The 15,476-nt window shown below is 46.4% G+C and overlaps 1 protein-coding gene across 1 annotated transcript; it reads left to right on the top strand.

The window, feature by feature from the left end:
- Positions 1–2,451: 2,451 nt before the first annotated feature.
- Positions 2,452–4,710, top strand: CCDC184 (coiled-coil domain containing 184). Its single transcript, XM_055141864.1, has one exon. It carries the CDS (start codon positions 2,932–2,934, stop codon positions 3,493–3,495), a length of 564 nt encoding a protein of 187 aa, XP_054997839.1. The 5' UTR covers positions 2,452–2,931; the 3' UTR covers positions 3,496–4,710.
- The last annotated feature ends 10,766 nt before the right edge of the window (positions 4,711–15,476 follow it).

Raw genomic sequence — 15,476 nt, 5'->3', positions numbered from 1 at the left:
GGACCATATATGATGCTAGAAATCAAACCCGGGTCGGCCCCGTGCAAGGTACTCTACCCGCTGTACTATCACTCCAGCCATGATATAATCTTATGTCACTGTCGCTGTCATCCCATTGCTCATTGATTTGTTCGAGCGGGCACCAGTAACGTTTCTCATTGAGAGACTTATTGTTACTGTTTTTGGCATATCCAATACCCACGGGTAGCTTGCCAGGCTCTGCTGTGCAGGCTTGATACTCTCGGTAGCTTGCCTGGCTCTCCAAGAGGGGTGGAGGAATCGAACACCGGTTGGCCGCGTGAAAGGTGAAGGCCCAATAGCTGTGCTATCGGTCGTAGATGGTATCCTCAATAATTGTGGTAAAGGGCTTTACATAATGGCTTAAATCAGCACCTACTGGAAGGCAGTTTTGTTAATGTAAGATTAAATTTAGATCGTAGGCTCTATATACTGGAGATAGTGTCCCTTCTTACTGGTAGGAAGTAGGACCCCATCGCAAGGGTGAGGGAGTTGACAAGATGAAATTGTCATGTGAAATGATGATTAAGAGATGTACCAGATTTATGCAAAAGCCTGAAAACTATAATTATTTTTCTGGCTATAGTTGAACTCTATCTATCTGGATCAACAGGTTGATTACTAGGGCCAAACCAGTAAACCGGGGAATATTATAGTTGTAGAAAGTTAAGCTGTGGGGCTGGAGCGATAGCACAGGGGGCTGGCTTGGCATTTGCCTGGCATGTGGCTGACCCAGGTTTGATTCCCAGCATCCCATATGGTCCCCGAGCACAGCCAGGAGTAATTCCTGAGTGCAGAGCCAGGACTAATCCCCTGTGCATCACTGGGTGTGACCCAAAATAATAAAAAAAAAGTTAAGCTGTATAAGCTTGCATGCAAGTGTGAGTATGCTGTTTCTAGTTTTCCTAGAGTTTTGTAAAAATGATCTTATAAGTACTTTAGGCTCACTTAGCATGCTCAGGGAAATCAAGGAAAAGCATTTGTTCTTTGTCTGAACTTTAGGAATAATCTATGGGGCTCTTGGCAGAGATAGAAATAACCAAGGTAAGAGTGGTGTAGAATGAAGGAATGAGCAAGCAAAATAGAATAAATAAATTTGTTTTAGAAAATGATACTGTAGTTTCTAATTTGTCTATTTGTTTAGAGAAATTAATGTCTAATGGCTTCTTTAAGCCTTATATTATAATTTATGGGCTGGAGCAATAGTGCAACGGGTAGGGCATTCGCCTTGCACGTGGCCTACCTGGGTTTGATTCTTCCGCCCCTCTCGGAGAGCCCGGCAAGCTACCGAGTGTATCGCGCCTGCATGGCAGAGCCTGGCAAGCTACCCATGGCCTAATAGATATGCCAAAGACAGTAACAAGTCTCACAATGGAGACATTACTGGTGCCCGCTCGAACAACTTGATGAGCAATGGGATGACAGTGACATTCATTATTAGTTGGAATGTTGCTTCTCCGGTGCAGCTGGCTTTTCAATCTGGTCACCTGTAAACGTGTTAAATAAGTTTTTTATTCCTCTCCCTCCTCACTCCACCCTTCACACAGGAAATAGGGTTATCACAAATGTTGGGAAACTGTCAGTCATCTTGCACATGGGCAATGGTTTAAGGGGATGGGAAGGACTGAAATTAACTTCAGCTACTCCCTTTCACACATCCCTTTCATAGTATGTTCGGAAGCTCAGTTTTTCACTTGAGTGTCAATGCAGAGTGAGAATTACTTTCAAATATTATAGATGATTGGAGCCAGACCCTTTAACGAATCAGGAAAATGATGTAGTCAAGGGCTCTGAATTAATGCGTGGCAGAAACAAAATTGAATTCAGGTCTCCTAATCTTCATTACGTATGTGCTAGGGACTCTCAGATTAGGGAATGGAGACAAAGTGGTTCTTGTTCAAGTATTCATTCAGCCAAAGTATCGAATATTTGCTTCCTACGCGTCAGACACTATTTTAAGTACGGGGATTCCGTGATGGAGGGCTTGGGGGCCTTAGGCGAGAGCTCGTCCTCAAAATTCAAGTGCGCCGCCTCATCCTGGAAACATCCCAGTGCCTAGGTATGAATATGGGAGGAAACGCTTTCCCCACCCCCACCCCCGACTGCTCCGGTGCTTTCCACAGCGAGTGGGGGCTGCTTTATGCAGAAGCCGAAAGGGCAGGTGGAACTCCCTGGAGTCCAGGGCGCCGGGGCGCTTCAGCTCAAATCCCGGATTCTTAGCATCGGCCTCTCCGCGGACGGTTGGAGGACAGAACCGCACACCCGGCTGGAGCGCGGGCGGGACCCAGTCCCTGGCGCAGGGTGGGTGGGAGGGCGATGCTGGTCCTCCTCCCTACGGGGTTTCCTGCAGCAAATCGCGCTCTCCCACCGCCCGGTTGCACATTGCAGCCGCCGCAGCGTCGCCCCGCGCGCCCCACCCTAGCGCTCAGCCTCCGAAGCCGCGCCGCAGCCTCGGGACCAGCTCCCCTTGCCGGCTCCACTTCCCGTTGCCATGGAGACCTACGTCATTTACGTGCCGTGCGTCGCCTTGGAAACAGAGGAGCATCCTTGGCGCGGCTGGGAGACCCGCCCCTGCCGCTCCGACCGCACTCGCGGGCTCTGCCCGTTTCCCCGCCGGGGGTAGTCCCGAGCCCGACCCGCCGCGAGACCCTCGGGCCCCCCGGGGAGCCGCCGGGCGCCGAGCGCGCGCCGAGCGCGCGCCGTTCCCGAGCGCGGCAGGCAGGGCTCCGCCAGCCGCGGGGACTGTCGCCCGGTGCCGGTCGGCCCGGGACGCGGCCGCGCCCGCCGCCTCCCCGACCCCGTCCCGAGCCGGCTGTCCCCTCGGCTCCTCCCAGCCCCGCGGGGACCGCTGCCCCCGCCCCGAGGCCGGCCTGGCCCCGCCGCGGAGCCGCCGCCGCTCGCTGCTGCCGCTCGATGGAGGACGGGCCGCTGGAGATCATGACCAAGGACGGCGGCGACCTGCCGGCGCCCCTGGAGGTGTCCACCGTGCCCGCCGTGGGGGACGTGCTCTCCGGGGAGTACAACGGCGGCATGAAGGAGCTCATGGAGCACCTCAAGGCCCAGCTGCAGGCGCTCTTTGAGGACGTGCGGGCCATGCGCGGGGCCCTGGACGAGCAGGCCTCGCACATCCAGGTGCTGTCGGACGACGTGTGCGCCAACCAGCGCGCCATCGTCTCCATGTGCCAGATCATGACCACCGCGCCCCGCCAGGGCGGCCTGGGCGTGGTCGGCGGCCCGGGGGGCGCCCCGAACGCCCCCGCCCGGCCCGAGAGCCCGCCGCCGGGAACCGGGCACGACGAGGGCGACGAGGACGACGAGGACGAGAAGGAGCTGCCCGGCTCCACCACACCCACCAGTCACTGTGAGCGCCCCGGGAGCCCCTGCGCCGGTCTCCTCGCGGGGGACGGGCCACTTGTGGAGCCCCCCGAGCTGCCCGACATCACGCTGCTGCAGCTGGAGGGCGAGGCGTCCCTGTGAGGGGGACCCCCGAGGGGCGCGCCGCTGCCCCGCGCCGGCTGGGGGGTTCCGGATGCATGACGGCGCGGCGCGGCAGATGCCCTCGGACCGCAGCTCGGGGGTGGCGGGCAGAGAAAGGCGCCCTCCTGCAAGGGCTGCGGGGGCACCAAGAAGTCTTTCTGCCCAGCCGGGCGCAACTTAGCCAACTGCAGAAAGGTGAGGTTCCGGGAGAGGAAGCGCCCAGGCCAGGACTTCCATCTACCCCCTCCTCTGCACCCCCACTCCCCAGCCAACAGGAGAACCCCTGAATTGTGTAAATAAAATTCTGCTTTTTGTATTCTGAAAAAAAAAACGGGATGGGGGACGTATCTAGGACTGTGGCAAATAATCAAATAATCTCTGACGATTTACCTAGACATTCAGGAATCGGGGTTATTCTGTTCTGGCAACAGAAAATCGAAACCCACTGAAACCCAAGCTACTCGGCGCTCTGCAGAAGCCTCTCCCCTCACAGATCTCTGCTGCTGCTGATTGGTAAAGGAAGCTTGAGGAGGGAACTGCAGCCCTAGGAATCTGGGTGAATGGGGGTTCCGAGGGCCCCTGGGCTGGGAGGAGCTGGCTATGAATGTGCATGAAGACATAGTAGCTCAACCTCTAGGATTTTGCATGCAGAGCAAAGCCTGCCTTGCCACTGACTTCATCTGGGATCGCTTTATCCACTCACTGGGGCTTAGAGAACAAAAGAGCCCAGTTCACAGGCAGAGACTTGGGGATACTCAGCATCAGCCCCATTTTAGGGACTCCTGGGGGGCTGCAGCCCCAGACCTCTCTTCGGGCTTAACCTGTTTAACTTCAGTTCTTTTTCCTGTTAATAGTCTCTGCCCGGCTGCTTCTCCATGTTGCCTCCATAATGTCTTGTTATGTGTGTCAACCTGTGTAGTGTGTGAGCCCTGAGGGGCAGGGCTTATGGCTCTGGTGTTAGGTTCTAGGGGCTTTCAGACCATCTGTGAGCCTCGGGATATCATGGCGCTTTCCTTCTTCCCCCCCCCCCCTTCCCTTCCCCAACCAGGGCATGGAGCATGTGCTGTCCTTAGGTTCTTAACTGATGTGCCTCCCTCCCTCCAGTGGTGACTTTGTGTGCCCTTCCTCCTCCTCTTCGTCCTCCTCCTCCTTCTCTGTGTACTCCTCAATGCTTTCCTTGTTGTTAACCTGAATAAAGAGGCATCATCTCCCCTCCTTGCTGACTGGTACTAGAAGGGTGTCAGGGTGGGGGTCTGGGACCACTGCATGGATGCAGCGTTAGCGGTGACTGTAGGGACTCTGCTCCCCTCTTTTCTCCTTGCTTCCGGTTCCAAGGAGTTGTCAGTGCCTGCTCTGATCTGGACAGGCACCACCAACTCCACCTGCTTCCGCTTGATCTTGGACTTTGTTCTCAAGCCGGACTGGGAAAAGAGGACACGTGTTGAGATTCCCGCAAACAAATAAACTAATACAGGTTTTTATGAACCAGAATTCCAGCAGTTTAAGAGAATTTGTAACCCCTCCCCTGGTTCCTGGGACAGCTTTCCAAATCTGAGCCCTGGACTGATAGGCAGGACACTTGTTCTACGGAAGGGTTAGGGAGGGGTTGAGAAGGGATTCCTGGGATCTCCGGGAGTAGAGTGACACATCACAAAGGAAACCACACTGTCTCAGGCCTCTAGTGGAGAATGTGGGTATGGTGAGGTATTCCCCAGGGCTTTAGACTGACATCAGCTCTAGCCGGCTACCACAGCCATGGGACATTTCCCAAAGCTGCCTGAACAAAATTGTGTGTGTGTGTGTGTGTGTGTGTGTGTGTGTATCTGTGTGCGTGCGTGCACGAGCGTGCGCACACATGTGTGCATGTGCCCATACATGCTGCAAAGATTCAGAAGGAGCACTGGAGGCTGCAGTCACTGACCAAGGCTTGAATCTATTTTTTTTGAAAAAATTTTTTAGCATAGAATCTCTTGGCCCTTGGTTTCCTGCTTGAGACTTGGTTTCTTTATGTGTAAGGTGGGACCAAAAATTTGTTCCTAGATCTTCAAGAAGTCTTGTGTAAATCTAAGTTTCCTTCAATTTGTGGAGTTGGGAAGAAAATGATGGTGATGACTTACTCCTCTGGGAAAGCAAAACTGAACGTTAGGAGTTCCTTTTAAATGTATGAATATATATAATATATACATATATAATTCCATCTAATTAGCTATCTTTTAGGATAGAGTCAAATAAAGAGGGAGAAATTCCCAATTTTCCCTGGGCATTTTCTGTCACAAAGGTAATGCAATCACGAGCGAAAAAGAGCTTGTGGAACAGCTCCATACATGTAGGGTTTTTTTTTTTTTTTTTTGGTGGTGGTGGTGACTGGTGGTGCTTGAGAGTTCCTCTCAACTCTGATCAGGATCATCATGAGACTGCACTGGGATTGACAAGTGCCTTAACTTTTGAACTATTCCTTTGACCCAAGCATACATCTTTCCTTTCTTTCTTTCTTTCTTTCTTTCTTTCTTTCTTTCTTTCTTTCTTTCTTTCTTTCTTTCTTTCTTTCTTTCTTTCTTTCTTTCTTTCTTTCTTTCTTTCCCTCTCTTTCTTTCTTTTTCTCTTTCTTTCTTTTTCTCTTTCTTTCTTTCTTTCTTTCTTTCTTTCTTTCTTTCTTTCTTTCTTTCTTTCTTTCTTTCTTTCTTTCTTTCTTTCTTTCTTTCTCTCTTTTTCTCTTTCTTTCTTTCTTTCTTTCTTTCTTTCTTTCTTTCTTTCTTTCTTTCTTTCTTTCTTTCTTTCTTTCTTTCTTTCTTTCTTTCTTTCTTTCTCTCTTTCTCTCTCTCTCCCTCCCTCCCTCCCTCCCTCCCTCCCTCCCTCCCTCCCTCCCTCCCTCCCTTCCTTCCTTCCTTCCTTCCTTCCTTCCTTCCTTCCTTCCTTCCTTCCTTCCTTCCTTCCTTCCTTCCTTCTTCCTCTCTTCCCGCCCCCCTCTCCACCAGCAGTGCTCAGCCTGGTCCTGACTTTGTATTCAAGAATCACTTCTGGGAGGGCTGGGAAACTTTAGGAGGTTCTGAGAGTTGAACCCAGATTGGTACATGCAAATCAAGCACCCTACCTGTTGTATCTCCAGCCCCAGCATAGGAATTCTTGAGTTGTATAGTGTAGGACCCTACAGAAGATAGTTACAGTATGTAAATGGGGAAGCACCCCGATGGGTTCTAGCATTCAACACTAATAATGATAGCTACAATTTATTGAGCACTTACTCTGTGAAAGAAACGGTGTCCAATTTTATCTTCCAACCATATAAAATAGGCAGTATTATCATTTTCACTTACAATTCTAGAAACAGACTCCAAAACTTACTCAAAGTCACAGTCTTAATGTGGGACTTAAACCCACATTTTCTTTTTTTAAAATTGGATTACCATGAGATATACAGTTGCAAAGTTGTTCATGATTGAGTTTCAGTCATTCAATGTTCCAACACCTGTCCCTTTGTCAGTGTACATTTCCCACCACTAGAAACCCATATTTTCTGACTATATGGAAAACACTTAGGTAATTGTTCTATTTGGATATTCAGAGGAGGAGATCCCTTATTTTTAAGAGTCCTCAAAAAGAAAGTACATTTATGTTAGTCACTTCCTGTTGGAATAAGAATTTGTGGTTCAGGTGTTGGTCAGTGATCCTTCTCAGAGTATAGTGGGTGGTATTACAGTGGCAGCATGAAGACACTGACCTTTGGGACCTGTTCCTTTAGAGAAAGAAGTTGGTGCAGTTGAAGTGTTCCCAGTCATAGCTTCATCCTCTTTTGCACTCCATTTAGCTCAAATTCCACAGATTTTGACATGCATCTTAAGGCAGCTTAGCCCTTTAATTTCTGTAGAAGCCTTTGACTCCATTTTACTTCCCCTTCCTATGTCACTGTCTCAAATAAGTCACTGGTCCCTTAGCCTAGAGCTTCCTAGCAATTCTCTAGCTGTTGTCCCCAAGCCCAGATTGATGAATATTTACCCATAGAACAATTCTTCATGGACAGAGGCCACTACTGAACTTCAAGGGACTACGACCCTTTGAAATTGAGTGTAAAGTCATGTAAGTATATAAAATTTCTACAAAGAAGAATCACTGTTTTAACATTTTTTTGATGGTGTGGGGTGGAGATAAGATCACACCTAGCAGTGCTCAATGCTTATTCCTGCCTCCTAGCTCAGGAATCATTCCTGGTGGTGCTTAGGGAATCATACACGGTACCAGGGATTGAACCCACATGACTCTTTTTGGTTTGGGGACCACACCTAGCTTTGCTGGTGGACTGTGGGGTACCATTATGCGGTGCTAGAGATCGAACCTGGGTCAACTGCATACAAGGCACCACTATCTTTCTAGTCCTCTCAATTCCTAAAGATTACATTAAAACAGTATCATTGAGTGGTTTTAATTTTTACCACACCCATCGGTGCTCTGGGGTTACTCCTAGCTCTGCACTCAATAATGATTCTTAGCAGTGCTTGGGAGACCATATGGAATGCTGAGGACCAAAACTGGGTCAGTCACGTGCAAGGCAAGCACTCTACTCGCCCTACTAGCTGTACTATTGCTCTGGCTCCTGGGCCCCTCATCTCCCTCCCTCCCTCCCTCCCTCCCTCCCTCCCTCCCTCCCTCCCTCCCTCCCTCCCTCCCTTCCTTCCTTCCTTCCTTCCTTCCTTCCTTCCTTCCTTCCTTCCTTCCTTCCTTCCTTCCTTCCTTCCTTCCTTCCTTCGTGGCAATACTTCTTGGGGGGTGCACACTTGGGTCAGAAGCAGGCTCAACCCCTGCACTATCTCTCTAGCCCTCACTGAGCTTTTAAAAGGTAGTGAGACTTTTTAGCTTGAATAAAATACAGTATGTGTGTTCGCTTGAACTGATACCCTAGCCCCCTTCTGGAGTCTCAAGCAATGTCTTATATTGAATTAAGGTTTTCTCAGGGAGGGGGGAACACATTCAGTGGTGCTTAAGGGTTTTAACCAGTTCACAGGAGAAGGATTGCTCCTGGTGATGCTTGGGTTTGTGGGGTGGGCAGTATTTGGTACTGGAAATTGAACCTGGGTCTCTCGAAAGCAAAACGTGTTTAGCCCATTGAGATCTTTACGTAAATCTGATTATCACCTCTCCAACAAACTCAAATTATATTAATATTCATCATATGCTAAGAATCTTGTATTTCCATGCCTTCTAGAGCATGGAGCTTGCAAGATCCCGAGTCATATGCAGTGGTGAGGAGATGACTCACTCCATATAATTACCTTGCAATTTGTGTTCAGGTCAGAATAATACTATTATTATTATTAAAATAGTAACTCTTCATAACTATTTTAGTTTTTGGTATGTATCTCATTAAGGGAAATCTCTCAGTGTTAGCTCTTAATCTGAAAACATACAGCTTTACAGAAATAAATCAAGGGCCTCTACTTGATACGTATGAGGAAATGACTCCCTTGGAAGTTTCCCTAGAACTAAGGAATGGTCTTTCAAAACTACATTAAATCTAAATTTCATGCAAGACAGAAAGCTACTTGCATCTTTGAAAGAACAGGTTTTCCCAGTAACATGTCCTGCCAATATACTCAACTACAGTAAGAAATGATATAAAAGTACAAAAGGTGTACTCTCCAATCTCATTCCAGTTGCCATCCCTACCCTCAGCCCCATATCTAGATTGTTCCCAGAAGGAGATTTCTCTCAGGGAAATGCCGCCTGTCAGCTAAAAAGCTCCATGCTTATAGAAGGAACCCTGTTCTGTAAAGAGTGATGCCACCTTGTGAGGAACAGGGACATTACAAGGGAAACTGCAAAGAATTTATGACTTTTAGTTCAGCAAGTACTACTAAAGGCCTGACTCTTTGCCAAATGGTGGGTGGTAGGGAGGGAAGGAGTCATCAAATAAATAGAAGGTACTCGAAGAATATGAAAACCAATGGCAATAAACTCCTAACTGGTCTCTCTTAGCCCCTCCCACCTATAATCCTGAAGATTAAAGCTTAGGTGGAACATTTTTAGAAATTTGCATCATGTTCTCAATGATTCCTGATTTAAGTATAAAATTTGAGGGTTTCAGTTAGTCAAGTTCCTCTCTAATATAAAGTCCTGGTAGGGCTAAGAGATAGTACAGCAGTGAGGGTACACCCCTAAAACCCCAGGTCTCACTTAGGAGGCTCAAAACAAAGCAAGTCCTGACATAGCACTATCCTCCTCTTGATCATCGATTTGCTCGAGCGGGCACCAGTAACGTCTCCATTGTGAGACTTGTTGTTACTGTTTTTGGCGTATTGAATATGCCACGGGGAGCTTGGCAGGCTCTGCCATGGGGGCGGGATACTCTCGGCAGCTTGCTGGGCTCTCTGAGAGGGACAGAGGAATTGAACCCAGGTCAGTGACATGCAAGGCAAATGCCCTACCCGCTGCGCTATCACTCCAGCCAGTCCTGACATACTAAAAGGGTCACTGTCACTGTCATCCCATTGCTCATCGATTTGTTCGAGCGGGCATCAGTAATGTCTCTCATTTGGAGACTTATTTTTACTGTTTTTCATATCCAATACACACGGGGAGCTTGCCAGGCTCTGCCGTGCGGGCTCCATACTCTCGGTAGCTTGCCAGGCTCTCCGAGAGGGTCGGAGGAATCAAACACGGGTCCGGGTCGGCGGCGTGAAAGGCGAAAGCCCAACCGCTGTGCTATTGTTCCAGCCTAAAACAAATTTTTTAAAACTTAAAGAATAATGATTTACAAAGCTATTGATAGTTATGTTTTAGGCAAATATTCCAGCTCCAAGCCCACGACCAGTGCCAACATTCCTCCAGTGTCCCCATGTCCCCTCCCTTGACAGGCACATTTTAAAGTTTGGTGGTTGTGGTTTGTATCTCAACCACCAGTGAGTGTGTTTTCAGTGCTGTTGAGTCTGTGCTTTGTATAGCCACACCACTGCACACCACAACACACCCCCGATACACGAGGGCCCTGACTCCTCTTTCCCCAATTCTTCCCTTTCTCGTCTTCTTTCTCCACCCTCCCCCCACCCCATTGATTTCTCTGTCCTTATCCCTATATCCTGGGTTCAAGATTGATCTAGGCATCTCTGCTCTACTACATCACATTTCCTTATCCAGTCAGTTATTCTATATACCACCAGCAAGTGTCATACATTTTAACCCATATATTTCATTTACGATTTGTGTCAGCAGTTGGAAGTTCATGTCACGTGGTCAGCTGAAATGATTTATTTAGTTATTAATTGATTTATTTTGTCTTTGGGCCACATCTGACAATACTCAGGGATTGATAGCTCCTGGATTCGTACCCAGGAATTACTCCTGGGGACCATATGGGACGCTGGGGATTGAACCTGGGTCAGCTGTGTGCAAGGCAAATGCCTTACCTACTATACTATTGCTCCTGTCCCTGGGAATAATTTCTTTGCTCCTTGAATCTCTGGATGAGTTGCTGGAATGAGCCTGTCACCCCCCACCTCAGCTGCCATGACCATTGATTCCATTTGTCTCAGCCATTCTTCCCCAGTCCAGTCAGCTACAGATGTCTCTTTCAGAGGAAGACGACTTCGGAGGCTCGGGGTGTAGTTTAGCTATAGAGTACTTGCCTTGCATACGTGAAGCCTGGCCTTTAATCTCCAACACTAGAAAAAAATATTTTTTCTAGGACTCTGACTCAGTGGTACTTGTCTTGTATAGGCCAGGCCCCGGACTCAATTTCTGGTATCACAGTGGAAAAAATGAACAAAACCCCTCTAGAAATAAAAACCAGAAAAGGGACTTCTGCTGTCTTGGTTGCCCATCCAACTGTCATGAAGAGTCCAACAAGGTTGCTTTCTCCTGTCTTCAATTTTCCTTTTCCCTTTTTAAATTTTAAAAATTCAGTGGCCTTGGGGTCACAACTGGTCATGTGGGGGCTACTTCCAGCTTAGTGCTTGGGGTGTTCCTTCTCACGGTGCTCAGGATGCATCAGTGCTGGGGACCGAATCTGAGGCTCCCACATACAAGACATGCACTCCAAACCTTGGCCCCCACTTCTTTTCTTTTTCTTTTTTGGAGGGGTGGCATACCCAGCAATGGTCAGGACTGCTCCTGGAGGCAGTGCTCTCAAGTCACTCCTGGTGGTGCTGGGTGGGGAGGATGTGGTGTTGGGTGTTGAACCCCGACTCCCTCCCCCCAGTCTCTGGTGCTTTCTCCCTTTCCTCTTTTTGCTACCCGTCGGGGGAGTAGCCAGAAATCATATGTCAACTTGTACTATTGAGTTTTTATTTCTAGAAATTGGGTCCCTACCTATCTTTAAATTCTTAAAAGGGTAAGTAAAATGAAATTGTTAAACAAATCTTATAGTCAAAATATGTCACCATTTTCGCCTGATTTATTACTTATTATCTTTACTCTTCCTACTCTATTCCATCTGATTCCATCCTAGCGGTGTGTATTTTTGTTTTTTTTGTAATCCTCAGATGCTGTGTCCTTTGTGGACTTTTTCTTAATAAAGTCTCCATTAAAGGTCCAAGAATTTCTTTCTTCCTCCCTCCCTGCCTCCCTCTCTCTGTCATTTCTTTCTGGGGGGAGGTGTTGGAGTGGGCCCCACCGGCTGTGCTCAGCACTTTCTTCTGGCTTTGTAACTTTTTCCTGTCCTGTTAGTGCTCAGGGAATACTACAGCGCCCGGCGTCGAATTGGGATCCGATGTAAGCAAGGCAGGCTCCATCTTCTATCTTTTTGGCCTTGCATTTCTTTGGGGGGCAAGAAATAATAAATAATTTATTTATTATTTAATAAATAACTTATTTATTTATTAAATAATAAGTAAATAAATAAATAAATAAATGCCGATCTCCGAATCATTTCAGGTGCTGCCCGGGCTGAGAACGTTGGTGTCTTTTCAGAGTCGGGTGGGTGTCCTCTGCCCCAGCACCACCACACCCACCACCCGCGCCCGAAGCCCACCCAGCTCCACCAGCTCCCGACCGAGTCTCCCAGGAGGCCCACGCCAAGCTAAACCACTCGGAACTGTCCTGGCAGAGAACGTGTGTTTCTTTCCGAGTTGGGGCGGGGAGCCTCCCTGCCCAGGTCATTGGTGGTACTCTCGGCCTCCGGGAACTCCATCTCATCCATGCCCTCGCCCAGGGGTAGGTGTGTGTGTGTGTGTGTGTGTGTGTGTGTGTGTGTGTGTGTGTGTGTGTGTGTGTGTGGCGGGGGAGGGAGGGGGAGGAGGAGACTCCAAAGAGTCATGTTTCCTGCTTGAGTTTGCTCAGTCTAACATTCTTGAGTTGGGACAGAGTACTTTTCAGACGGATGGGAAAATCCGTGCGCATTATCCACTGAATTGAGAGCATGGTTGTTGGGGCTGGAGCGATAGCACAGCGGGTAGGGCATTTGCCTTGCATGTCACTGACCTGGGTTCAATTCCTCTGTCCCTCTCAGAGAGCCCAGCAAGCTGCCGAGAGTATCCCGCCCCCATGGCAGAGCCTGCCAAGCTCCCCGTGGCATATTCAATATGCCAAAAACAGTAACAACAAGTCTCACAATGGAGAAGTGGGACCTGAGTAATTCCTGAGTGAAGAGCTAGGAGTAACCCCTGTGCAATGCTGGGTGTGACCCAAAGAGGAAAAAAAAAAGAAATTCAGGAGATCACAGCTGTTTTATGATGAGAATCTTTGAATGCTGAGGAATGGGGCGGGAGGACAAAGAAAAATGGAAGGGACAAAAGTTTTAAAAAATATATAATTATATACATATTAAAATATTAAATATTTCTAACACTTTCTATCTGTGACCTCTTGACATCAGGCCTGACTCCTTAATGACACAGACATCCTATACATAAACCCAGCTACAACTTAAGTTTTCATCTTTACACGGGCACACTGCTCAAGAATAAAAAACTTCTTGTTTCTTTTTTCCAAACTTCCTATTTCCTTAATATATTTTCTAATACCTACAATTTTCTGAATGCTTTCCTAAATTCATGCAACCCACTCAGAGACCCCCAACAATGATTACCCAGGTTTCAGTCACTCATTGAAGCACAAAAGCAGGCTTGCCTTTGTGAAATAAACTTCCATCTTTATAATAAACATTCGCTAATTGTTATGAACTGTTAGTGCCTGGAATGTTTTTTCTAAGAAAAATAAGGCACTTCCCAATAGGAAAAAGATTAAAAATAAAAATAAACATGTTTCTCCTCAAAACTATTACAAATGGGTTTCTATTTCCTACAACTAAATTATAATTATATAATTAATATATTAATATGAGAAAAAATTCTGCAGAAGACACTCAGTATGACATTGGATTATGGCTTCCATGCCAACACACAAAGTACTATTTGTTCTATGTACACATAGAACTTGATATCTTAAGGAAGAGATCTCAGATATAAGTAGGAGGTACTCCTATCTGGAACCTGGCTAGGGAAATGGTAAAACACCTTGTTCCAACCTTATTCTAAGAAAACAGAACTGGATTCTGCCAATGATGTGACATACAAAAAGTGTACATAAAAACTTGATTCTGGAACAGAGGTTGTGTTCCTTTGCTGTGGGAAGTAATTCCTTGTGCTCAGGAATTTTAAAATTCAGATGGGAAAGGGGGGTAAGGGGACAGAGAGGAGAGTAGCAAAGAGGTAGTAAGACAAAAGGAAGTAATGGGAATAAAATTAAAACAAGAGCAGAGATAGAAGAAAAGTCAAAGTATACTTTACATCACAAAAAAGAGAAAAATTTTGAATGAAATTTTACCTCCTTGAGAGTGGTAATAAGAAAAGAATTATTTGGGCAAAGAAAAGAGGAAAAACATGCTACCATTGAAAGAAAGAATGTGATAGTTTGTCAAAAAACAGATAAATTGGGTTTTATATTTGTTTAGGAACAAATAATAAAACTAGTCAAGTTCCAGAAATGAGGAAATTTATTTAGTGTACTAGAATACTTCAGATGGCAGAACAGAGATGGCAATTCTAGATCTAATTCTGACTCTCAAAAAAAGGATGAATTAGTGAAATGGGAGTGAAGAAAATCTTGAAATAAAAATAGAAGATGCCACTTAGGTTCTTCCTGACAACCAATCAGATATAAGGAAAGGTGTATATCTAGGGATATGGAAAGTCTTAATTCAAGTAGCTAAAAGATAAATTTATAGCTGAAGACTCTCTGGAGGAAAGGCTCAAGGAAAATGGGATTCTCTTTTAAAAACTGAAATGCAGAATTAGCATTGAGTCTATTGTACAGGACTGGATGGAATGACTATAGTGATAATTGGAGGAAAAACAGTATTATTGGAGGTGTTTATTTATTTGCATAAAATACTTTATCTCATTTCATTCTCATCACTGCAAGGAGGTAGGTATTGACTTGTTAAGACTTTTTAGTTGTAGGAAAACAGAAACCCATTTGTAATAGTTTTGAGGAGAAACATGTTTATTTTTATTTTTAATCTTTTTCCTATTAGGAAGTGCTTTATTTTTCTTGAAAAAAATATTCCAGGCACTAACAGTTCATAACAATTAGCAAATGTTTATATAAAGATGGAGGTTTATTTCACAAAAGCAAGCCTGCTTTTGTGCTTCAGTGAGTGACTGAAAACCTGGGTAATCATTGTTGGGGGTCTCTGAGTGGGCGTATGAATTTATGAAAGTGTCACTTGTAGGTATTAGAAAATATATTAAGGAACTAGGAAGTTTGGAAAAAGAAACAAGAAGTTTTTTATTCTTGAGCAGTGTTCCCGTGTAAAGATGAAAACATGTTGTAGCTGGGTTTAGGTGTAGGATGTCTGTGTCACTTATATTAAGGAGTCAGCTTGATGTCAAAAGGTCACAGGTAGAAAGTGTTAGAAATATTAATGACAAACAAACTTCTCTTCCTTTTTTCTCTTTCTAGCTTTTGGGCTACACCCAGCTATGCTTAGGCTTGCTCCTGGCAGGGCTTGGGGGGACTCTATATGATGTTGGGGATCAAACCTGGGTAGGCTACAT

The sequence above is a fragment of the Sorex araneus genome, chromosome 6 (assembly GCF_027595985.1).
Source record: "Sorex araneus isolate mSorAra2 chromosome 6, mSorAra2.pri, whole genome shotgun sequence".
NCBI lineage: Eukaryota > Metazoa > Chordata > Mammalia > Eulipotyphla > Soricidae > Sorex > Sorex araneus.
Note: the sequence above shows the minus strand (reverse complement) of the source record. Positions and strands in the feature narration are given on the sequence as shown.

Coding starts and splice junctions, on each gene's coding strand:
- CCDC184 (XM_055141864.1), top strand. CDS start 2,932: ATGGAGGACGGGCCGCTGGAGATCATGACCAAGGACGGCGGCGACCTG.